The sequence below is a fragment of the Xenopus laevis genome, chromosome 1L, assembly GCF_017654675.1.
Source record: "Xenopus laevis strain J_2021 chromosome 1L, Xenopus_laevis_v10.1, whole genome shotgun sequence".
In the NCBI taxonomy this organism is placed as follows: domain Eukaryota; kingdom Metazoa; phylum Chordata; class Amphibia; order Anura; family Pipidae; genus Xenopus; species Xenopus laevis.
The window spans coordinates 90,757,067-90,783,906 of NC_054371.1; the positions used below are offsets into that span (position 1 = coordinate 90,757,067).

At 37.6% G+C, this 26,840-nt stretch overlaps 1 protein-coding gene across 4 annotated transcripts; it reads left to right on the plus strand.

Moving 5' to 3' along the window:
• The first annotated feature begins 1,673 nt into the window (after positions 1 to 1,673).
• Positions 1,674 to 20,385, plus strand: hnrnpd.L (heterogeneous nuclear ribonucleoprotein D L homeolog). Of its 4 annotated transcripts, none has more exons than XR_001934633.2 (9): positions 1,674 to 1,936; positions 6,583 to 6,751; positions 11,971 to 12,132; positions 12,660 to 12,791; positions 14,337 to 14,436; positions 14,524 to 14,667; positions 18,924 to 19,021; positions 19,342 to 19,449; positions 20,073 to 20,385. XR_001934633.2 is itself a non-coding variant. In NM_001095523.1 (9 exon segments), coding segments are annotated over 9 exon segments (885 nt in total). In that variant the 5' UTR covers positions 1,784 to 1,823; the 3' UTR covers positions 18,992 to 19,006.
• Positions 20,386 to 26,840: the final 6,455 nt, after the last annotated feature.

Below are 26,840 nucleotides of genomic sequence, written 5' to 3' on the forward strand. Positions count from 1 at the left end.
GACAAATCAGAGGACTCTCTGGATTCCACCTGGGTAATCTCACAAGAAGCGATGAATCCCCTAGACTGGTGGCTTCATCTAGCCAGATACACCAGGGGAAGGACAATTCTGGAACTGACAGCTTATTTTAACAACCACTGCTTCAGCCAAAGGATGGGTAATGCATCTAGGGAAGCATACTGCTCAGGGCACCTGGGATGCTATGGATCAAATTTCAGGGAAATAAGGGCAGTTTTCAATGCCCTCATGATTTTTTCTGACCTAATCAAAGGTCATGCTATAAGGATACAACTCGACTGTTGTTTCTTACCTGAACTGTCAGTGGGGTACCAGATCCCAGGTTCTCCTGCAGGAAACTATTTACCCTTGTTGAATTTTACAGAATGTTTACTTTCCAAAAATATATGGTTTTCAGGGGTCACTGTACTTTTATGCAGCTTTTACCACACATAAAACTGGGTGTGTTTTTTAATTAGCATGCACAAGGTAAATTATGGGGTCTATAAATGCCACATACTTTGGTAAACCTATACACATTTGGCATCAAAGTTTTCAGTGAATCCCTGGCATTCATATTTAGGGTAATTTATCTTGGTACCTAATGTTATGTGGGAGATTGGATGCTGCAAAATGGAAGCTTTTGCCAACCTTAGGAATGCTGTGCGGTTTAGTACTTTGACTTATAAAGACGTATTTACCCATTTTGGATTTGGGGGAATGTGTTGCTTTCACAGTGACTGTAATGACAGAGGATGATACATCATATGGGGTGTCTTCCTTTTAGGGCCCCTAAAGGCCACATACTTATGTAAACCTATGCACATTGGGCATCAAATGGGCAGATTTATCGAGGTGAATTTTCGAATGAAAAAATTTAGAATTTTGAGCTATTTGTTGTATACATTGACTAGGGAATAGTCCAAATTCGATTTGAATTTGAAAAAAAATCGAAAATTCGAATATCGAAATTTATCATGTACTGTCTCTTTAAAAATTCAAATTCGACCATTAGCCATCTAAAAACCTGCCGAATTGCTGTTTTAGCCTATGGGGGACCTCCTAGAACCTATTTAAGTTAATTGGTGGACTTTGAAAAATAAAAGTTTTATTGGGAAAAACGTCTAATCGAATTCGATCGAATGTACTATTCGTTCGGTTCGTATGATTCTAAAAAAACGGACCTATTTGACCAAAAAAAACTTCGACTTAATTTCAGTTGGTCTTTTTTCAATTCGAAATTGGACCCTTGATAAATATGCCGCTAAATGTTCAAGAACTGTTCGCAAGTAACCAAATCATCCGGCAGTCCGGCACTGAAAGGGTTAACAAAGCACCTCATTTCTTTTTTGGATATTCTTAAACAATAGTTTACTTCAAAAAGTAAAAACAGGAGATTGTTTGTATTGTGTTTCTTACAATTTTTTTTTTGTGTCTCTGAAAATAACAAAAACTTTGTCAAGCAAACTCGATCTCTGATACTAATGGTATTGTTAAATGTAATCTAGTATTCCGACAAGCTAAATTTCTAGCTTTACATCGTTTATGTGTATAGTAAAAATTTATTCGCTTTTAATAAATAGATTCACTACTAGTGGTACAGTTATCATATTTCCATGCTCTTTTAATAGCGTTAATCCCCTCAAGCCGCCATTTCAGACGAGCTCTGCCAGGACGCCATTAGTAGTAGAAGGCCAGGGGCGGAGTCGGCTGCGGGAGCGAAGGGTTAGAAGGGAGAGGAAGCGTCTATTAAAATCTCTTTCTCTCGGTGATTTCAGTAGTATACGTTCTCTCTGTCTGCCTTATTGTTATTAAAAACATAAGCCATGATTTCTGAAGACGACGAAGCCATGATGGAAGCTACTACTGCTGAGACAGAGGAGATTGGGCAAAACGAAGGGGTGAAGATTGATGCCAGTAAGACCGAAGAAGATGAGGGGTGAGCCGCCTATACAGGAAAGGCTGACCTTTGTCGGCAGTGGCTTGTATTATATTTAACCTTCATTTAAAAGCGGATATCTTTATTGAGGCAAATTATATTTTTGCTGTAATGGGTGGCTTTTTTGCCGTACGAATTATACATTTTATATACGCATGTGAAAGGACGTGGTCGCATACCATAGCATGTTTACCAACATTTGCGGGGGGGGGGGGGGGGGTGAGTGAGTTTTCTACATAAATGTCCAACCTGGCCTTAAGGTGCAACATCCCAGGTTTTTCCCATCAACTGCAGGCTGGATATCTTGTAGACTGGAATATGGATTCATCACCATGCCACACTTTTCAGGGATAGACTTTGGACTAACTGAATATTATACATCTGTGCAGTTTGTTTTTTTTTTTAAAAAAAGAGAGGGGAACATACAAAAAAAACTAGAGACCTAATATTTATCAGCAATGGTGTGTGTGTTCAAAAAGTATCTTTTATTACAGTGTGTGCAAAAAAAATATTTTGTGCACACTTTGAAACATCTGTAGAAGTAATTGTATCAAAGGGGTTGTTCACTTTTGAGTGAAGTTTTTGTATGATATAGAAAGTGATATTCTGAGACCATTTGCAATTATTTTTTATTATTTATGGTTTGAATCCTTGCGATTTTTATTCAGCAGCTCTCCAGTTTGCAATTTCAGCGATATGGTTGCTAGAGTCCAGATTTCCCTAGCAACCATGCCCTTGATTTGAATAAGAGACTGGAATATGAATAACAGAATCCTGACTAGAAAGATTAGTAATAAAAAGTAGCAATAACAATACATTTGAAGCCTTATAGAGCATTTGTTTTTTTGATGGGTTCAGTGACCACCATTTGAAAGCTGGAAAGAATCAGAGCAAATGTAATTTTGTACACCACAATTTGTTAAATGGAGTGGATTCAAAATTTGTGTGCATATGTACACGTGCACAGCAGTTAAGAGGCATTATTTTCCATATTTCTTTATTTGCAGCAATACAAACAAATGGAAAAAAAATCTATATCATGATGTGATAAAATTATTTACTCCCTTCCTGTCACACTGGTTGGTTTGTGACAAATTCTTTGTTGTGTTGGAAAAATGTGGTTCTTTAAAGGAGAACTAAACCCCAATACAGCTAAAAGCCCCTATTCGCCATCCTCCACTGGCCGCCCTTCCTGCTTACTCCCTGCATAATGTTCTACTAGTGTGTGTCCTGCCCAGCAACACTGGCCTTTATATGCATAATAGTGCAGCGAATCTTGGGGCGCCATGTTTGGTAGCTTTGGGATCTTCCTGAAGTGATCGCCAAAACTTTTGGCATGCGGAGATGGAGCTGGGAAAGCTCCCTAAATTACCAAAAAGAACAAAGACAATCGGAAGCTACAGAACATGGCACCCCTGAGCTCCGCTGCACTACTCTGCATATATAAATTAGTGTTGCTGTACAGGATACTTATTCTAGTAGAACGCAGGGAGGTGGGCCAGTGGAGGGTGGTGTCGGGGGCTTTAGCTCTCCTTTAAGTGCCAGCAGAAATTCACATTTCAGTTGCACTCATTGCCAGACATTTTTGAACATTTTATTCTTCAATTTAGGGGCATTTCCTGGGGAGGATTTTTAGTTTACCTACGAAAATAATAAATGTTTTTTTGGGACAACCTAAGCTTCCTAAATCTGCTTAAGTTTTGTGTATTTCCACTTCTGGAACAAGATTTATATATAAATAAAGATTAGGCCGAATACTGAACCAAATCCTAATTTGCATATGCAAATAAGGGGTGGGAAAATGTTTTTTTACTCCCCTTCATTTAAACATGCAAGAAACCGCACTCCAGGTCTTTTAAGGTGAAAAAATCAAATCATATTTATTTCACCGTTTCGGCTCCTAACTCAAGCCGTCTTCCGGAAGTGATAACACAAACACACATATTTAAACCATAAGATGGCGCCAAAATTGAATCATGACGTCATCATCAGGAAGTTCTTTTCATTGGTGATCATATTACAAGGTGAACGACCCAACAGTGAATGGGTGTATACCCTTTGTGAGTAATCAAACCCCGTGACAGACTTAAAAGTAGTGACAGCATCAACAGAACATACCTGTTTTATGGTAAGTGTCTAAAGAAGGTATATCATACATGCTCCTGTGTCATAAATATCCTCTTTGTGACTGCATGTACATAAAAATATTGCATAGCGCATTTTGCATAAACATAGCTCCTTACACCCTCTGGACCTCATCAAATGCATCTTTGTGATGTATCGCCTTATGTGTGGAACACATACCTATGATCTGTGCCGGAGTAACCTGATTTCATTCCGCTTCAATATATCGGCACCTACCCGCAACAAGCCTGCACTGATCTCATAGTCACGTCATGTTTCCCCATGCGTCTTGTGCCATTGGTGTAAGTTCACGCAACCTTAAAGGCTTACCGTGGCTCTCATAGCCATTGCTTCTTCCACTTTCTTGCATCTTATTTCCCACATAGCAATAGACGCCAAAAACGCATCCTAAATATGAATGTCAGGTTTCCACTGAACAGTTTGATGTCCATTGTACATAGGATTACCAAACTATGCGGTGTACAGAGGCACAAAATCAAAATAGTGCATATGGCTGACACTCTGAGAGCCTGGTGTGTATTATGTGCCATTAGACCCCCTAAAGGTATGGAGACCCAAGAAAACCATATCCTTTCAGAAAGTACACAATCTGACGTATCCAAAATGGGTAAATACATCTTTTAATTTTGGGGAGGGGGTTCACCTAGTGTAATCAGCAGTCTGAATATTTTGGGTTGGCCAAATATGTTTTACAGACAGAAACAAGCAAACTCCTACACAGAACTGAAAATGCAATAAAATGGCTAAAAATGCTCAAAAATCACCCAAAATGTAATATAATCATCAAAATAACATAAAAGAGAATACAACATTCTCAATGGCAACAAATCATTTTGTTCAGGCAAAAAAACCGACAATGCAATAAAAAAAAAATTGTGTAAGTGTGCACATATGTGTGTATATTTGGCAAACTGTGCGTGTGTGCAAGTATGGGTGAGTGCTGTGAATGTGTGAAAGACCCCTGATCTCCCCAACAGGAGGGTTGCTGGTGCTGGAGGAAGTGCAAAATCATGGATGGTGCAGGAAGTGCAGGCCGCAGCAGACACCTATATTCCACATGTCTCCTATATATCTACTCTTCTTCGGGTGACTTATCTCCCTGAACTGCCTTGCGCCGAGTGCCATCCCGCCGGCGATATACATTTTAGCTGGCGGGGAGGCAGTTCAGAGAGATTAGTCGCCCCGAAAAAGAGATTTGTCGCCGGGCAACTAATCTCCCCGAATCTGCCTGTGTGCCCTGACCCTTAACATGGAATTTTTCAAGAGTGAACTATGTGTGGGTACACAAGACATGAAATGACAAGTTTTGTATGTTCACAGAAGAGGGTTAGGCTGGGTATAGTTGCGAGCCAACAACTAGAGCGACCATTATTTTAAAGCTAAATTGGCAAAGGTGCCTGAGTATCAAATGGATACATGCTTACTACTGCAAACTCTCGAGATGGAAAAGAGCAACAGGGCAATTTGCCAGATCATAAAAAGATAAAACATTGTTCAAGAGTATGGTCCACTTGCATTTGACTCCCTTTGTGGATCAGGCTAAACACACCAGTGTAAATAATGCCTACTGTAAAATTTGAAACACAGCATCTTTTTCAAAACCCATAAAAGACTATTTCCCATAATGCCAAGTCTATATATCAGCTGCCTTCTGCTAATAATGCTTGCTATAGTATTATGAGGCTGGATAGTGACAGTACTGGCTCTTTTGTACAAGGAAAGGCAAAATCACTGTGTGTTCAAACATGTTAATCGCCCCAATTGAATCCAGTCTCTAAAGCTGGCCATAGAAGTGCAGATATTAACCTTGTTTAATATGATTTTCAAACTGTGTGGGCTCTGAATAATCGTCCTGATAATTTTTGTACCATGTTGATCGGCCGTTTAGTCAATCGGACAGGTTAGAAAATTACTGTTGGATAAAATATCATTGCATTGCCTTTTCAATAGCTGTGCTGCTATATTACCTTGTTTTTACAGTCTTCTCTGTCGCTGACAGACACTGGAATGTTGAGTTTAAAATTGTTCATTCCTTGTCCTTTAATTATATAAGTGAAAGGCACAGTTAACCTTTCATTAACCTTTACTATGATGTAGACTGATTTTCTAAGACAATTTACAGAAATGTTTTAATATTTTTTTACTTATTTAACAGTTCGAAGGTTTAGCTGCTATCTGGTTGCTAGGATCAAATTTACCCTAGCAACTAGCTGGTGATTTCAATGAGATACTGGAATATGAAAGACCATGAATAGGAATATGTTTAAAAAAAAATTAACAGTAACAAAATTTGACCCCCATTTGAAAGTTGAACACTGGTCTGAAACATAGCTGAAAATTGCTTTGTTAAATGATGTATAAGTATATTCAGTAACTTTCTGGTAACAAGTTGTTTGCAAGGCTTGATTCATGGGAATTTTGCCTTATTAACATTATTTTTCAGATTCAAAAATTAAATGTAATCGTAAACACTAAAACTCTGTAATTTTTTCTTGTAACAGGAAGATGTTTATTGGAGGCCTTAGCTGGGATACTACAAAGAAAGACCTGAAGGATTATTTTTCAAAATTTGGAGAGGTTGTAGACTGTACCTTGAAATTGGACCCCATCACCGGAAGATCTCGTGGCTTTGGCTTTGTCTTGTTTAAAGAATCTGAAGGTGTTGACAAGGTGAAGTATAAAACCATAATGGCATCCTAAGCTAGTTTATCTTATTTATATCCATGCATTTAGCATTGATTTGCCAGTTTTTTAACTTTACCAAAACATTCACAAAAATCACAAAATGTCACCAAATGCATTGGAGTCAAAGCTCGTTTATTTCCTCTGCATAAAATGCATTGGAAGATTTGCAGAAATTTTCACCACTGGCAAAAAAATTCACTGCAAAACAATATAATTCACTGTTCCCTAGGAATCCATTAACCTCTTCTTTGAAGGGAGAAGGAAACCCTGTAGAAAAAAACCCTGTTCCCCACACCCCATGTAGACCCCCCTCCCTCCTCTACACCCCGGGGAAATGCCCCATACTTTATATACTTACCCCTCTTCGCAGATTCTGGCTGTGGACTTCACGGCATCCATCTTCCAGGTCCTCGGGAAGCTCACTGGGAGATCAGCAATCTCCGTCAATTTCGGTGCATGTGCAATTGTTGAAAACCAGCAAATTGTTCCAACTGCGCATGCGCCGACATACCGATCTCTCAGTCAGCTTACAGAGGACCCGGAAGATGGATGCTGTGAAGTCTGCTGCCAGGGGTAAGTATAAAGTATGGGGCATTTCCCCAGGGGGGCAGATAGCCTGGAGGGGGGGTACGTGTTTTTTTTTCTACAGGGTTTCCTTCTCCTTTAAGGGTTCACCTGAAATTTCGCTTTAAACCTAGCCTTCAAGTTTGTTCTCACTAAGTATCTAGCTGGGCAAAATATTTTCCCTAAATTTCACTTTAATTGGTCTAGTGCCAGCCCCCCCCCCAGCCTCAAAGGATGGCAACTACCTATAGCCCTAGGCTAAAGTGATTTCTGATCCATGACTACAGTGACAAAGCACTAGGCGCTCAGAATTAGAGTCATATAAGGCATATATAAAATGTAATACAGTCAAGCCCATAAATCTTTGGACAGAGACAACTTTTTTCTAATTTTGGTTCTGTACATGACCACAATGTATTTTAAATGAAACAACTCAGATGCAGTTGAACTGCAGACTTTCAGCTTTAATTCAGTGGGTTGAACAAAAAGATTGCATAAAAATGTGAATAACTAAAGCCTTTTTTTACACAATCAATTCATTTCAGGGGCTCAAAAGTAATTGTACAAATTAAAAAACTGAAAATAAAATGTTAATTTCTAATACTTGGTTGAAAACCCTTTGCTGGCAACAAAAATGCTCTGCTAAGCCTTTACTGCAGCAGCTTTCAGTTGCTGTTTGTTTGTGGGCCTTTCTGTCCGAAGTTTAGTCTTCAACAAATTAAATACTTGGCCATTCAAGAATATTCCACTTCTTTGATTTAATAAACACCTGGGTTGCTTTGGCTGTATGTTTTGGGTCATTGTCCATCTGTATTATGAAACGCCTCCCAATCAATTTCACTACATTTAGCTGGATTTGAGCAGACCGTATGTCTCTGAACACCTCAAAATTCATTCGGCTGCTTCTGTCCTGTCAAATCATGGATAAACACTAGCGTCCCAGTGCCACTGGCAGCCATGCACGCCCAAGCCATCACACTGCCTCTGCCATGCTTTATAGATGATATGGTATGCTTTGGATCGTGAGCTGTTCCACGCCTTCTCCATACTTTTTTCTTGCCATCATGCTGGTAGAGGTTGAGCTTGGTTTCATCTGTCCAAAGAACTTTTTTTCCAGAACTGTGCTGGCTTTTTTAGATGTTTTTATTTTTAGCAAAATCTAATCTAGCCTTTCTATTCTTGATGCTTATGAGTGGCTTGCACATGGCAGTGCACCCTCTGTATTTACTTGCAGTCTTCTCTTTACGGTAGATCTGGATATCGATACGCCTACCTCCTGGAGAGTGTTGTTCACTTGTTTGGTTGTTATGAAAGGGTTTCTCTTCACCATGGAAATTATTCTGCTATCAGCCACCACAATTGTCTTCCGTGGACGTCCAGGTCTTTTTGCGTTGCTGAGTTCACCAGTGCTTTCTTTCTTTCTCAGGATGTACCAAACTGTAGATTTTGCCACTCCTAATATTGTAGCAATTTCTCGGAAGGGTTTTTTCTGTTTTTGCAAGGATGGCTTGTTTCACCTGCATCGAGAGTTTCTTTGACCACATATTGTCTGTTCACAGCAAAATCTTGCACATACAAGCACCCCCCCCCCCCTCAAATCAACTCCAGGGCTTTTATCTGCATCATTGATGACATAACAAAGGAATTGCCCACACCTGTTCATAAAATAGCCTTTGAGACAATGGTCAAATTACTTTTGAGCCCCTGAAATGAAGTGATTGTGTTAAAAAAAGGCTTTAGTTCCTCACAATTTTGTGCAATCTTTTTGTTCAACCCACTGAATTAAAGATGCAAGTCTGCAGTTCATTTCATGAGTTGTTTCATTTAAACTTCATTGTGGTAATGTACATAACCAAAATTAGAAAAAGTTGTCTCTGTCCAATTATTTGAGGGTCTCACTTGTATATCATGTCAGCATCTATATGATATGGATTTCAACCTGGAAACACAAAATACACTGATTATATTTTGATTTACTTAAAATATTCCGCAACTGACTAGGTAACTTTGTGTTTTCTCCTGCTTAGTCTTTGTGCTGAACGCTATATGTTTGCGTTAATAGCTGCTTAATCATTTAGTTGGGTTAGATTAGGTGTGGTATTATGTAAATTAGTGTTGTAGACTTTGTATTTCAAAGAAGCGTTCATATCTGAGGATAATTTTGCGCATGGTTTTGGCATGAAAAGTGTTTGATTAGTAGAGGTAGCATGATCAAAACAATACAGTGTAGCTTGATCCCCAGTCAAATGGGGAATGCAGTGAGTAGCCCTTTGCCACAGAATGAGGGTTAATTCATTAGGGAAAAGGGGAACAGGGAGTCAGACCTACTTTCATTTAATTTACAATTTCCCAAGTTAGTCTATTAAAAGGGTATAATTCAATTATAATTAACAAGAGAAAAGCCAACCCTCCTTTTGATTGCACTATTAGAATAATTACCATACCTATTACAGTTTCAAGATTATATTACAAATTTAGAGGTTCAATTCATTAACCAATTAGGAAAGTGACTTATTCTTATTATATGATCAAAGTGCAAGTGCTATAATCAATAATGCACATCATTTGTGTTTTTTTGGTGCCAATTATACTAAAAACATGACTAATAAGTAACCTAGTTAAATTTTCAGTTCAAGATCCATGTGAAAAGTGCATAAATAGTTTAAAAATTTACGGATTCCTAAATTGATGTCTATTAACATAGATTATATTAATAGAATTTAAAAGGAAAGTAGAGGTGTAGCGATGTCCCAAAATTTCTATCTAATTTTTGCTGTCTAAAATTTGGGATAGCACAAAGTGGGAAACAAGGGGCTCATATTTTTACCTTGCCTGTTGCTTGTTGACCCCAAAGACCATGGAGAGAAAACAGAATGAGGAATGATGCTTCATTTCTGATGGTCTGATGAAATCAACCTATAGCAACTCCCATTATTTTGTCACCTACTACTTAATAGACACCACAGATTGAGTTCCCAGGTCAGGGATTTGATCAACAGAACAGAAATGAATGTTCTGTCTAATAATGGTTTTGGGTTCCATACACAAAGATTTGTAACTAGCAGTTTACTTAGCAACATTGGTTAAAAAAAGACGTCCATCAAGTTCAAGATTTTTATGTCTGTATAAAACATGCCTAACTGCTAGTTGATCCAATGGAAGGCAAAAAGAAAAAACCTTCTAAACCCTATCCAATCTGCCTCAGAGGGGAAAAAATTCCTAATGACCAGTTCATGGATCAACTTTGTTCTAACAGTTATTTTCAATAAACCTGCATTTTCTTCTAATCCGAATGGATTCCCTTGTGGAAGAAACTACTGCTTAATAAAGCATTAGAAACTTTATTATATGGCCCCCATATATATTTATTCTTAGTTATTATATCATCCCTTAAGCACCTCATCTCCAACATAAACAATCCCTGCTTGACCTGTCTTTCTTTTTAACTGAGACTTTCTGTACCCATTACCAGTTTAGTAATCCTTAATTAGACTCTCTCTAATTCAATAGTATTTTGTTTGAGCGCTGGAGACCATAACTGCACAGCCTATTCTAGACAGGGACTTATTGGCTCTCTGTTAAGTCAGAGAATGACCCTTTCCTCCTGTGAAACAATGCCCCTTTTAATACAGCTCAAATGCTTGTTTGCCCTTGCTACAGCCAAGTTTGTTATCTACAAGGATCCATGGTCCTTTACCTACAGTCCCATGAACGGTATACGTTGCTTTTACATCCTAGGTGCATATCCTTACATTTAATCTCATCTGCCAGTTTGTGAAGATCTGTTGCAAGGAACCAACATCCTGAATGGAATTAATTGGGCTGCATAGTTGGGCTAAAAGAGATATATACTGTTAACACAATTGCACAATTGTAGTCGTAGTCACCCAAGTGATGAGCCTTGACATCCTGAATATTTGATCCCCCACACCAGCAGTTTAATCACATTGGGGGGTGATGCTTGCAGACCTTTTAGATAGACTTTTCCAGCTATCCAGTTTGACTTAAACGACAATGAACCACAATGTGTTACTACCTATTAGTTCTGCATAGTAGCCCCCTGACATCAATCACTATATTGGTTACCCTCATCCCTGGAGCTTCTAAATCCTGAGTGGCTACTGCTGGTCCTGAATTTCTTTTACACATCACTGTGCATTAGGGGGTTGTAATGGGTAGCACATTGTAATGCGTATATGTTTCCCTTTATAACCCTGTAACTAACATGCTCACAGTAGATGGCAGCGGGCTTCAGTTGAACCAAGACATAAAACACAGCAGATCAATAATGTGTGACCCATCTGATAGAGACCTCTGTTGATCTGGCTGGTGAGACCTGAACCCACTGACCCGTATTTAGCTCCGAATCACCTGCTACCGTAAACTGCAGGTATTGTTTTGGCACTCAGACGGCCACCAGATATGCACTGTATAGCCCTAGAAATCATGTCAGATATGCACTGTGTAGCCCTAGAAATCATGTCACAGATGGTGGGAAGTGTGCACAATTATCCTCTCCCAGTTTCTTTTGTAATATTTTGGCTTTCCCAAGCAGTTTGGATCTTACAATAAAAATTTTATTACAATATAAAACATTTAATAATAGGATTTAGTATTCACAAAATGATTTACTTCTACAGGTGATGGAACAGAAGGAGCACAAGCTGAATGGTAAAGTTATAGACCCAAAAAGGGCTAAGGCAATGAAGACAAAAGAGCCTGTCAAGAAGATATTTGTAGGAGGTTTATCTCCAGACACACCTGAAGACAAGATAAGAGAGTATTTCGGAACGTTTGGAGAGGTATTTGTAACACTTAATATCATTACAGCTCTATATAAAATAATAGTGCCCCTTTCTTGCATAGTAAAACCATTTACATGTAAAATGTTTCACTGGACTCATCCATATTTGGTCTATTGCATACAAAAATTGTAATATATAGTTTTAGTCAAGCCTGTTACTACTACATATGCTGCATGTGGCATTTTGACACCCAGTGCTAAGGTAAACTGTAGGCATTAAAATGCCTTTTCCGCATGCAACCACTTCAGATTCACATGAATGGGAATTGTTCTGCATGTGGGTAAAGCTTGCACAAACAGGGATCACGATTCACTATGGAAGGACAAAGTAAGCAAACGGTGACTACATCGGTAGTCACCGTTTAAGGCATATTTGTGGACTTTTGTTACATTTAAGCCTTCATGTTCAATTAATATTTTTCCTGTGGCAAACTTAAATTATTTCAGTTGCCAGAAAGGGTAATACTCATATTTTATTTAATCTATATGTGTACCATATCATTTTTTTCCTTATGCCTTCTGAAGGTTGAAGCCATAGAGCTGCCTATGGATAACAAGACTAACAAAAGACGTGGCTTCTGCTTCATCACATTTAAGGAGGAAGACCCAGTAAAGAATATCATGGAAAAGAAATACCACAATGTTGGCCTTAGTAAAGTATGTTATTTCAAATGATTGATAAATGCCGATTGAAACTGGGATTATTACTCGCAACATTTATAACCTTGCAATTGATAAACATGTATTTATTATGGCTTATTTCATTTTAGGATATCGCTTTTGTTGTTTAAGACATTATATAATGAGGCACATATCACCATGTACAACAAACTCTCTTAATATGAGCAGTTCTGTATTTTTTATGATGCGCTCCTTTTAAAGCAACAGGGTGATTTTGGAGAAAAAAAAGTTTGTTTTACAAAGGAAACAGCTGAGTGGCACAACTTATTAAAACTGAAAATTCTTTCTGGGCATGTTTAGATGCCTGAGCGTGACATATTGGGGAGTTATAATAATTTGCAACGTGAGTCCGTGTCTGCAAAACATTAATAAAGTACTGTACTTTATGTATACAAAGACACTTGACTCAATGGATAAAGACGTTCATTTCCATATTTTAAATCCCCGATAAGACCTCATAATGAACATCCAGTACAGTTCTGGGCACAATAAGGAAATACATTATTCAGCTTGAAAATGGACAGCAACATAGAACTAAATTGATAATGTAAATGAAAAAGTTCTGAAGGGAGACCTATTTCTATGAGTTTGTTTTATTGTGATTAGAAATCATTACCGGTACTCCACAAATAAGTTAGAGGGCATTGCAGACAAATAGCTGATGGGAAATGGTTCTTTTTGTGCTATCTGTATGCTGATGAGAAACTAATTTTGCCATTTTTGGCATAATCAATGTAATCTGTAGATGTGCTATATCAGTACCTCGCTTTAAAATGCACTGGCTATGCGTCAGCTAATAGATTATTTTATTGAAAATGAAACTTTTTTATTATTTTGTGCAAGGTTAAAATGTTACTCCCCCACTCAAGAGTTTTATATAATCTTTGGGCTTCCTTTGCCCTCTGTGGATCACAATGCTAGGTTCTATTTCAAATAGATGTACTTGATCACTATGGATCATCTGTAACAATAACGAAAAGTGTAGCGATGTATTTTTCTTTTCTTTTTTTTTTTTTCTTTCCCAAACTCATTTTCTCTCATACTATCCTGTAAATGTAACAAGCAAAAAGTGTCCAGGAAAAAAATGAAAGGCAAGCAAACTTTAGAAATATTCCCTAAATAATTCTGTTTTGCAAAACATACCTTAATTTACCAATTTTTAAGATTTCTAGAAAACAAGTTCTGGGCTATGTTTAAACATAGTGGAATTATTAAATTGTAATGATTTTTTGTATTATTAATGGACTTCTCAATGGTGTATAGACCTCCTTTCTTGATGCTTGCATTGCATAAATACAGTTAATTGAATATTTTGTTATTCCATTATATTGTAGTTGGCTTTTTCAATACTAGTAGTAAATTGGAATGAATGTACAGGTGTTATGTATACAAGCAACACTATACAATGTTCACTCATACATAATTTGTAAATTGATGTGATATTTACCTGTGAACTTTAAATCGCAACACTTATGCTAATTTAGGGAATTGGCACTTATTGTTAAATTGTTTTATTTCCAGTGTGAAATTAAGGTGGCTTTGTCAAAGGAACAGTATCAGCAGCAGCAGCAGTGGGGGACAAGAGGTGGAGGCTCATCATCTAGGCCCCGTGGAAGAGGAGGTTCAAACTTTTAACACTGTATTATGTTTTTTGTTACCTTTCCTGATACTTTTATTCTAACCACTAATCTTATTGTTTAATTTACAGGTTTAAGCCAGAGCTGGAGCCAGGGATATAGTAACTACTGGAATCCAAGCTACAGCAGTTATGGATACAACAACCAGGGGTATGGAGGTTATGGGAACTATGACTACTCTGGTTACAACTATTATGGCTATGGAGACTATAGTAGTGAGTATCCGTAAATTGACAAGGCTTGCGACAGGAGCATTAAAATGTTAATAGGTCATTGTTTTTGATGTACAAAATCTGCTGTTAAATAAAGGACTAAAGCCTGATTTTCAGGATAACCAACAAATGGTGTTGTTGACATTACCAGATAACAGTGGTTTGTTTTATGGTTTGTGTGATTGCATTTAAAATGGACAGTTGTGGTGTGACTGAGTTTGAATGGGTGATTTGTTATGTTCATAGATCTGACACCACCAAATTCAACCAAGGGAACTGCTTTACCCACACTTCCTTACATTTCATCACACATCTCACTGATGTTTGCTCGCAATTGCAACAGAGCCTGATCTACAAATCTTCTCTCAACCCCAATGGTTGCTATATCCCCCTACTACCAAATTCAAAGTTTAGACAATGCTTTGTATCACAGTATATGATTTCAATAGTTTAAGTACTTTATTTTTGACTTGGGCTCTTTGTTGACAGAATGATTTAAAAAGTGACCTGTTGTTGATCTGCTATTCAAAAGGCATATATAAAATATGTAGCCTTTGGGGGGTTTAAAAATGTTTATTAAAGAAACCTATCCGTATTTATTTATTTATTTATTTTCTGTTATTGTCAAATTGTGTTTTCTAAAAAATATCTTTTGCTAAGACATATTTAACCCTTTAAGTGCCACATATCATATAATCTGTGATCTGTGGATAAAAGGATTTGCGTGCCCCAGATTGTAGATTATACGATCTGCAGCAGTATGGGGTTGAGGAGCGGCTTCTAAAGCTGCTCTCTCCGTCCCCACTCGTTCCCCTGCCCCTAGTCAACAAGCAGATTGCGGTATTGAGTGGCCCCTGTGGCGCGATCGCCCAGGGGCCCCAATGCAGCCGCAGGCACATGAAATCTACGTGTCCTGCTGCTGTGTTTCCTTCTTGGACCCCCCTGCGCTGACTCCCACTGGATCAAGCAGGAAGACGGATGTCTTCTCTTTGTGGGACCCCTTCCAGATGGATCTTCATCTTCTGCCCCAGGTTAGTGTCCCACAAACACACACATATTATACTAAGACACGCTTACATTCACACTTTAACACACACATAATTTTTGGGGGGGTCACGCATTCATAGCACTCACACACTTGAAACACATGCACATAACAAACAATTTGCCAAGTGTAGACACACATATGCACACTTACACAATTTTGTGCATTTTTTATCGCATTGTCTGTTTTTTGCATGAAAAAACTGTTTTATTGCCATTGCGAATAGTGTATTCGCTAACCGCACTGCGCAATATTTTATTGTATTTTCTGTCATTATATTACAATTTAGCCATTTTATTGCATTTTCAGCTCTGCGTAGGTGGTGTTCGCTTGTTTCTGTCCATAAAACCTATTTGGCCAAGCCATAGAATTCAAACAGTTTTTCTGACTACTGATTACACTAGGCAAATTTTTTTTTTTTTTTTGGTTTTACTGGTTATTCCTCATTGTTCTTTACTTGTTTTTGCCCATGGAAATTTTGCCTGCTATATATCCATTTGGGTGCCTTTGTACCAGAACCAGGCGGTCCGAAACGTTGCTGTGCCAGATGTAATTTTGAAATAAAGGTGGTTTTATTGTGATATGGGAGTGCTGCTATCTATTTTGCGAAGGGGAACACATTAATTGGCGTGCACCCCTAAAAGTAAGCTTCTTCAAATTTAAATGCTGGATGACTGTCTAGCTGCCTCTCTACGTCACATAGTTTGATAATTGTATGCATATTGGGCATCAAATTGTTCAGTAGACCCCTGGCAATCGTACTTATGTTTTATCTTGGTAGCTAATGCCATGTGGGAGATAAGATGCTAGATAGAAAATGGAAGCTTTGAGGTGATTTTGGGAAAGCAGTGTGGAATAGAAAGACATTGATTTGTCTGAATGTGTATTTTCCAAAAATATATGGTTTGGGGGGGTCACTGTATTTTTTTTGTTGTTTTTACCCCACAAAAATGCAGTAAATGTGTTAGTTTTGCAATTGACCTCCAGGACAATTTGTATGCGCTTGCTTCATTTTGGCGTAGAAAGACATGGTTACGCATTTTGGATTCACCTGAATGTGTACTTTCAAGTATATGGTTTTTTTGGGGGGGGGGGGGTCAACGTATTTTTTGTGTTTTTACCTAGCAAAAATGCAGTAAGCCGATTGATTATTTAGGAGCTGAAGTGACTTCCGGGACAATTTGTATTTGCTAACTTCATTTTGGGGTCTCTAAAGCAGGAGTGTCCAAACTTTTTTCAACGAGGGCCAGATTTAGTGAGGTGAAAATGTGTGAGGGCCGACCACTCAACCTGACATCAATTCTGAGGTAGCTAGCTTGTGATCAGGATCATTCACTCCTGGAGATGGACACGTACACAGCGTTTAGGAAGTGGAGTCTGTTTGGACTTATTCTCCACGCCTCATTTAAGCAAAAAAATTGCGTAGCCGTAAAATTTGGTCTTATGATTAGTGAAATTATCTGCCACTTGGTCTATACTGCTGCCTTTGTGCTGAATGTGTTAGTAATAGACATGTACATATGTCTTTAGTTTACTGTACTGGCACGTCAGTACATCTATTGCACCTTCAGCCCTAAAGAAGTATGCGAGAGCGGTGCGTCACTACGTGTCTGTTGCTAACACCTTCAGCACACAGGCAGCCGTATAGACCAAGTGGCAGATCATTTCACTAATGTGCCCACATATTACGGCTACGTGATTCCTGATTGCACTGTGCTGGTGGGCCACATTATTATTAATTTCATGATGGAGGCTGAGGGCCGGTGTAAATTTGAAAAGGGGCCCTAATTGGCCCGCGGGCCTCACTTTGGACATGCCGGCTCTAAAGGTTAGATATTTTGGTAATCCTACAGACAATGGACATCAAACTGTTCAGTAGATCCTTTGCATTCATATTTGGAATGTTTTTTTCTTGGTACCTAATGCTGTGTGGGAGATACAAATAAATTCAAAGTTTTGAGGTGATTTTTGAGCCATATTCATACATTTTTATAGATATTGCGTTCAAAAAAGCTTTGATGTTTGGTACTTTGGAGTAGAAAGACATGATTAACAATTTTGGATTCTGCAGAATGTGGAAAAATATATGGTTTCCAGAGGTAAACTTAATGTTCGAGAAGTTTTGAAATTTGGTAATTTACTGCTGGGAGTTATTGATCTGTAAAAGTCGAAAAATCTTCATAAAACTATACATATCTGGTATTGACACGTTTCGAGACTCATGAGGCTTTCCAAATCAGTTAAATTTTTTTGTGATAAAATGAAAACTAGCAATTTTTAATTTTCTTTTGGTATTTAGAGCTCTAAATCTTTTTCAAGATGTGGACAAAAATACACAAAAACTCTGGTTAAGAAAACGCAGGTTCTCCTGAAAAAAAACAATGTATAGTTTTCCATGGTAAACTTAAAATCATCTAAAAAAAAAAAAGCCCCTAAAATGAGAGAGCACAAAATATTAGGAAAAAAAAAACGTCTGGCACTGAGTGAAAATTAAATGTGAAATTCTGCTGGCACTTAAAGGGTTAATTCTAGTTCTGAAAAACTGCACCTCACCAAAATTCAACTATTATCTAAGATTAACTTTCATATGTAAATAACAGTAGTATAAGTCCGTTTTCAGCTGCTTATGTTCTGGGCTCTTTAAAGCCTCTCAACCACACATCCAGTGATTTCGATATTGGCAAGGAACTGAAGGCAGTCTGAATAGAAAAACATGAATAATAGTTAACCTCACAATTGTCCCCCCTACTGGTCATTCGTTACAATATGATTTAAACTTTCGATTGAAAAGAGGAAATTAAAGCAAGTTCTTCTGGATCCAAAACAAAAAGGGCTGGTTTACATATCACATCTGGTTCCATGGATATTTTATCCCAAACCTGTGTTTCTTTATAAGGTGTATAGTTTCTAGGATTGGGCTGTGAATGCTTGGGACCTGGCAAAATCTATACAAGCAGTTTTTCCATAGTGTGGGTCATTGTCTTACTACTGTCACTAAAAGCATATAAACTTGTAGAAAAAAAAAGTTGGTTTTTTTTCACAGAGAGAAAAGGAGATTTATTTAAGTAGTAAACTGTTAGAAATGTTCTTATTTTTGAGCTATCAGGATAGCCAATTTCCAGAAAACTGTGCCTGTAGTCTATAGTGGCTGTGTAAGCAATACTATAGTTCCCCTAATCATTGCTATCAAACAGATATTTTTAATTTTTTTTAGATCAGCAGAGTGGTTATGGGAAAACAGCCAGACGAGGTGGTCATCAAAATAGTTACAAACCATACTAAATTATTCAATTCACAACGTGTAATAAACAGGTATGTTGCTTTTTGTTGGTTTTTTTTGTTGTATTTTATCTTTACATGTAAACTATAAATATATATATATATATATATTAACTATTAAGATATTGTAACACATAATGGTTTTAAAATTTTACCAGCACCCAGAAGTGCTTTCTATAACATAATATAGAGACTTTGAAGATACGAACACGTGCACTTAAGCGCTTTTTACTTTTACCATTTTGCCCTATTAATTACAAGTCAGTAAAGTTAACAGGTAACGTACTGCTAATGGGTACAAAATAAGGAATTGCCTACTAACTCTGACATTATACCTTGTTTGTACCCGCCAGCGGGGAATTCATTGCAGGCCCTGTGTCGCGCTGAACTTCACGATTCTCACAGGCCCGCTCAATGCGGACAGGGTACGAGATGCTCACGCTCTCGAATGCTGCCGTTTGGTATGGTCTCTTCCAACATCCTGTATCAGCGTTACTGTATCAGCGTTATAATATAAACTGGATACTCAAAGATGTACTTATTCATTTGCGTTAAAAACATTAAAAAAGAAGACAGAAGAAAATCACTTATAAATTTTAACTCTTTTACAGGCCCCATAATCATTATATACGTTTAACTTTACTGAATAATTTTAACTATTTATTCTTCTAAGGATACAGCTTGTCCCTGGATTTTCATAATTTTCATATTTCTTCCAACATATCCTGTTAATGCTTGCTTTTCCCATTTTAAACATACTATAGCTGTAATTGCAATAAGTTCTTGGGCTGAATTCCTGTTGTGTATCAATGTTTCAAATCCAGGTTTACCTGCTGAAGACATTAATGCTTATTTCTGTTGGCATGTGAATTCTGTAGCTTTGCCTTGCACCAAAGGAATATTTTCTGTTCCTCTAGCTAAATATTGTTTTAGAAATCTAAGCCATGTTGGTTTTCTTTAAAACATTTTTGGTGCACATGAGGATTTCATTGCTCTTGGACATTTATAGTGATGTAGTTGACTGGAAGTATATAATGATTTGTTTGTGGGTAATAAAATCTTTTTTTTTTATTTTTTTTTTTAGGTGAACAAGCAGTATTTTCTTGGTTGAAGAATGATTTGAGGTGGCTCATTCTGCATTCATAGCAGTGCAAATTTATGTTTGCTCCCATTTTATTTTGTTTCTGCAAAGCCCTTTAGAAGGGATGTAGTAAAATTATTTTATAGAATTCATCTAGCAGTCGTATTACGTTATAGCTTTGCTTGTTTAAAAATTGTGTTCAAATTTATTCGCCAGCATGGAAGAAGAAATCTTGTGTTTATGAACTTTGTATGCCTGTGTCATAATGTAAGCCTTTTTCCCCCTTTAATAAATATTCCTTTACATTTTTTATAAATATTGTAAAATTGTCATTACTGATGCATATGAAACTGCATGTAGTTTTGAAAGCTTGCTGTTTTAAGTATATCTTTACATTACAATGTGTAAGTCCCAGTGTGCATGCAAAATTGGTGTAATTACCACCGTGAGTGTGTGAGGTCAGTGATGTATGTCATCTTTTGCTGCTCGCGCCACATGAGTTCTAGGGAAAATTAAGATATCTTTGTTTTCCCCATGAGACTTTGTTGTAAAAAAAAAATTTTTTTCAGTTTTGCAGAAATGAAAAACTAGGCATGCACAGAATCTGATTCGGTTCAGGATTTCACTTTACATTAGCCTTTTTTGGCAGGATTTGGTACATATCTATAGTAATCAACAATGTGATTAACTTTTACTATGTTATAGAATGACCCATTCTAAGCAAATTTTCATTCGGTTTATTTATGTTTTCAAGTTCTATTCATTATTTGTCTTCTTCTCACTCTTTCTAGCTTTCAAATGGGGTTCACTGACCTGTTCTGAAAACAAATGCTCTGTAAGGATACACATTTATTGTTATTGCTATTTTTTAATATCTTTCTATTCAGGCACTCTCCTATTCATATTCCAGTCTCTTCAAATCCATGCGTGGTTGCGAGGGTAATTTGAACCCTAGAAACTGGATTGCTAAAATTGCCATTTGGAGAGCTGATGACTGAAAAAAGCTAAATAACTCAACCACAAATAATAGAAAATGAAAATCAATTGCAAATTGTCTCAGAATACCATTCTACGTCATACTAAAAGTTAACTAAGGTGAACAATCCCTTTAAGCATAACATTCAAATAGATAATGGAAAGAGTGGGTGAAAAGTCAGGGGATGTATGAACTGTGTTTCAGTTGTGGTACTTTTCTTTTGGGGGGAAGCTATCATTCAAATTTTCCGTATTTGTCAGAAATCTTCCCCATTTTAAGCCCTTTTGCCTGGTCATCCGCAGTAACAGATCTGTGTATCACTGTCTGCAGTTTATACCTGAAACCTAATTTACAAGCTCTGTTGAAATGCATAAAATTGTCTGCCAAAATTGTCTGCCAAAGTGATATCAACCAAAGCCGTGGTGCAAGGAGCATGGCAGGGGCATGATATGCACAACCCAGATGGCCCTGGTTTACTTTGGTTGTCGTTTGGCATCTCTGATACTCCTCTCTGCCTAATGGTGGCTCATCAATACAAGATGTGTTTGAACGCATATGTGCTTTCTTAATTCTGTACACATCCAATAATAATAACCAATAATATATACCAATAATATTTACCTCTACCCAAAGGCCATTTCAAAGTCATTTTTATTAATACTTTTTTCGGACCATTAATTCTGAATCCTCTAGGATACCTTGTTAATATTATTAACATATAGTTTTACTTCTGTTGTATTGTACATTTCTAATCATGTATGAACAGAAATGTCCCTTCATGCAGCAGATATTATTTTCTCTGAAATGCATGCAATGTGTTTGGTGTTTTGTCTGGAAAATTGCCAAATGTCCCCAACACACGCAATGAGGACTACTAAGGCGTCAAATTAAGTATCCGCATGCAGTGCTGAAAAGCAACCCCAGTGTCTATTTAAAGTGTTATTGGTTTGGTAGTCTGGTGTACCAGGGTAACAAAAGGTCTATGTTAAGGCCCAAAGGAAATACCAAAGGAACAAAAAACAAAAGAAAGCAGGAGTGTGTACAATTTTTAGAGTGCACATTTTTTTGTTTTCTGGTAAATATGATTTTACTTATCTAGCACATCCACTGAAGTTAGAAACTGGGGAAGTAAATACTTTTAATTGTTAAAATGCATGCAAATGCAAACAAGTATGGAGGAGGAAGAACAATATTCAGCTGTGCAGGTATGGGATCCTTTATGCATAAACCCGTTATCCAAAAAACTCCACATTACGGATGACCTAATGCCATAGACTCCATTTTAATCAAACAATTTGTATTTTTTAAAAATGATATCCTTTTTTTCTTTAATAAACAGTACCTTTTATTTGATCCTAATTGGAATAATTCATCTATATTCTATAGGAGACAAAATAACCCTATTGGGTTTATTTAATGTTCAGATATATGAAGTGGGAAGGAGCACACCAAAATGTCCAGGCAATGCCTTAGTTCATATGCAGATTGCACCTGAGGAAGGGGTTCTGACCCCGAAAGCTTGTGCACTCAATAAATCTGCATATGAACTAAGGCATTGCCTGGACATTTTGGTGTGCTCCTTCCCACTTCATATATCTGTGCAATATTTGGCTTCGAGGCGGCCAGGGATACGGATGCACCCAGCAAGCAAGTAAGTGGTGTGCGGCTAAACACTATTGTTTATTTAATGTTTACATGTTTTTTAGGGGGTTATTTATCAAAAGGTCAAACTTTACGTTTTTTATACCTCGATTGAACTCGCGACTAATGGTTTCTTGTTTAAGAAAAAAACTTGATTGCGTGAGCACGAGTTGTGAAACCCAAAAATTTAGTTTTCAGGAAAAACATTCCAAAAAAACTTGAAAACCATGAACGCTGTTAACATCTTCAAATGGTTCAAGGGACCTCTGCCATTTACCCCTACATGACCTTGACAGGGTTTAGATGGTACATCATTTTTGGATTCAAGCTAATTCCAGGCTGTCGATACACATTGAGATCAGATTTCCTGTTTTGTTTTTTTACACCTAGTTTTTGACTAAATATACATACATATATAGCAGATCTTGGCATAGATATGGGCTACAGGTAAGTACTGCTCTCGACATGTACGCCTGGTGCTCACAGGGTCGGTACTTCTGCACAACTCAACAAAAAGATCTGGTGCAGTTATCTGGAAACCCATTATCTAGGAAGCGGGAAGGTCATCTCTCATAGAGTCAATTTCAAACAAATAAAACTAAGTTAAAAAAATGATTCCTTTTCCCTTGTACTCGATGGTAACTAAGCAGCATTAATCCAAATTGGAGGCAAAACAATCAAGTTGGGTTTATTTAATGATTTTTAGCAAACTTAAGGTACTGCAAATTACAGAAAAATCCCTTTATCCGGAAACACCAGGTTCCAAGAACTCCAGATATACTTGCTTGTGTTTTGGATCCCTGTATTTTTGTGGAATATTGGTGATCGTAAAAGTATTTTTAAAAAGGGCAGAAGTGTAAAGAGTGTAATGGTACATCACAGGTGTGATGAGTGATAGTATGGGATTTTAAAGGCTTGGTAATAAATGGTGTTGGATGTGCAGAGATGAGCGTTATCATATGGAATGTGCAAACATGCTATGAAGGGATGGAGGAGAGGCAGGGCAGGTCTCCAAAACATATTTCAGCAGCACTCCGGTTCAGTGAAAATATAATTTATTTGTGCAACAAGTGAAGCAATTTTTCGGGCATAACCAGCCCTTTATCAGGCTTGATAAAGGGCTGGTTATGCTCGAAACGTTGCTTCACTTGTTTGCACAAATAAATTATATTTTCACTGAACCAGAGTGCTGCTGAAATGTGTTTTGGAGATCGGATTCGACCTGAGCAGTCAGTCGGCACCCGACGCTGCAAAGAGCAGTGAGATTGATTGTGTAGCACTACTTTCTGTGTATGCGGAGAGGCAGGGCAGGGTTATCCCATCATTAAAATATAGTCAATAAGGTACAACTAACACTAGCATGGCATTTCATGTGTAAATGAATAAATTAAGATATTGTAAATCCTTTCATTTTGTCTTAAATCTAGTACAAAAGAGTTGATAGCTCACAACAGCATTTGGCTGTTAAAACTCTGTAAAATCTGGAGAGTGTGTGTGTTCAGTACATTTCACACCAAATCTCAAATTAGGGTAGATCTTTGTTTTTGTTTTAGCTGCTGGTGGGCTGTGGGGAGCATTCATGCCTGCTGTGAAAATGTAAATGCAAAGAATGCAAGACTGAGTTCCTTTTTCCCATGCACTACAGAGTTTTCTATAAAGGCATAAAACCATTAAAATATTAATAGCTTGCTTTAACTTGAAACCTGTGTACAATTATTCCATGTCCCAGAACATAAGGTAAGTGACATCAAAGAATGAAGCCCCACCCCCAAGAGGAGGAAAAAAAACAGGAAGAATTAAAAAGCAGAGACTGATAGCAGTCCCCCGGACCACCCAGTACGACACTGGTTTCATCTATACCTGGAGACATTAAGTAAAAAATAAGCCCTGTGCCCAATTTTCTAAATGGTCAACATTAGGAATGTATTGATGTAGTAGAGTCTGCACAAAAACATAGCACAGAAATATGTTTTCCATCCATACAGCTGCTAATCATTGGACCACGTACCATGCCTTTGCTAGTGTTATAGTATGTTTTTGCACTAAGCTTGGGTGGTGCAAAGCTCTGAGCTGCACTTCAGCCTATCAAAGCCTCACAACTCTCTTTAGTAAGTCATTAATAAACACAGCATTAAGCTGTACTACAGTACACAATTGTCATAGTAAATGTATACTTTTTACTATAAGAAGCAAATATACAAAAGGGCCTCCATAAATAAGCAAGTAAAGCTCACTGCAATTAAAGAGGTAGTATACCTCCTTTTCAACATGAGTTCAACGAATAGGGCTCGTGCTTAGCATACTTTTTTCCTACAGTTCTAAATAGGAATTATCTATGTTTTTTTGTTATTTCTTGCTCTAAACAGGGCAACATTTTGAAATGAAACTATTGCCACATTCTACTTACTGCAAAGTAAAACAAATCAAGAGTCCACTGAAAAGCCTCAGTGTAAATAAACTTTTTCCTTCCATCATCTACAGCCTGTTATCTTTTTATATAAATAGCAGCTTATTACACAGAGGATTCTCAGTGTTCTGCCGATTTGTTTGATTTTGTTCATTGGGACCTGGAAGAAGAATGTGACTTTAGTTTCATTTTTACATTTTGCCCTGTTAAATATAAGAAATAACAAAAAACATAGATATTCTCCAATTAAATCAATAGGCAAAAAGTGTGTTTAGCAAAAGTCTTATTCAATGAACTGGTGTTAAAACAGGTATACTGTCCCTTTAAAATGTACAGTATATTTGGAAATATAAAGGCACACAATGTGTTTGCACACAATGTGTTTAAGTACACAACTGTATTTGCTAACAAGAGTCTGCTTAGGCAGTAAATCTAAGATCATTTATCAATAGGATGGTTTTGGAAGTTTGTATAGATTACATTTCGTTTCAGCACTTCCTGTCATCCTTGAGGGAAATAAGGTGTGATCTCAATTACCAGCATTGTTTGTTTTCATATATTGAACACTCTTTTGAGCTTCCCCGTGTTGTGACCTGAATGACATTTTTCATGATTGTTGTAATCCTAAATCTCACAAGAATTTTGCCATGCCAGTGTTACTAAATGAAGGCTAATACAATGGACATAGTAACATACAGTGGTGTGAAAAACTATTTGCCCCCTTCCTGATTTCTTATTCTTTTGCATGTTTGTCACACTTAAATGTTTGTGCTCATCAAAAACCGTTAACTATTAGTCAAAGATAACATAATTGAACACAAAATGCAGTTTTTAAATGAAGGTTTACGTTATTAAGGGAGAAAAAAAACTCCAAATCTACATGGGCCTGTGTGAAAAAGTGATTGCCCCCCTTGTTAAAAAATAACTTAACTGTGGTTTATCACACCTGAGTTCAATTTCAAAGGTTATAAAGCCATTTCTAAAGCTTTGGGACTCCAGCGAACCACAGTGAGAGCCATTATCCACAAATGGCAAAAACATGGAACAGTGGTGAACCTTCCCAGGAGTGGCCGGCCGACCAAAATTACCCCAAGAGCGCAGAGACAACTCATCCGAGAGGCCACAAAAGACCCCAGGACAACATCTAAAGAACTGCAGGCCTCACTTACCTCAATTAAGGTCAGTGTTCACAACTCCACCATAAGAAAGAGACTGGGCAAAAACGGCCTGCATGGCAGATTTCCAAGGCGCAAACCACTTTTAAGCAAAAAGAACATTAAGGCTCGTCTCAATTTTGCTAAAAAACATCTCAATGATTGCCAAGACTTTTGGGAAAATACCTTGTGGACCGACGAGACATAAGTTGAACTTTTTGGAAGGTGCGCGTCCCGTTACATCTGGCGTAAAAGTAACACAGCATTTCAGAAAAAGAACATCATACCAACAGTAAAATATGGTGGTGGTAGTGTGATGGTCTGGGGTTGTTTTGCTGCTTCAGGACCTGGAAGACTTGCTGTGATAGATGGAACCATGAATTCTACTGTCTACCAAAAAATCCTGAAGGAGAATGTCCGGCCATCTGTTCGTCAACTCAAGCTGAAGCGATCTTGGGTGCTGCAGCAGGACAATGACCCAAAAGACACCAGCAAATCCACCTCTGAATGGCTGAAGAAAAACAAAATGAAGACTTTGGAGTGGCCTAGTCAAAGTCCTGACCTGAATCCTATTGAGATGTTGTGGCATGACC

What these genes read in the sequence shown, in the direction of transcription:
- hnrnpd.L (XM_041582477.1), top strand. Translation starts at nt 1,824, where the DNA reads ATGATTTCTGAAGACGACGAAGCCATGATGGAAGCTACTACTGCTGAG. An exon ending in ATTTCGGAACGTTTGGAGAG is followed by an intron (nt 12,133 to 12,659) that starts GTATTTGTAACA and finishes TGCCTTCTGAAG; the next exon opens with GTTGAAGCCATAGAGCTGCC. An exon ending in TGGCTATGGAGACTATAGTA is followed by an intron (nt 14,668 to 18,923) that starts GTGAGTATCCGT and finishes AATTTTTTTTAG; the next exon opens with ATCAGCAGAGTGGTTATGGG.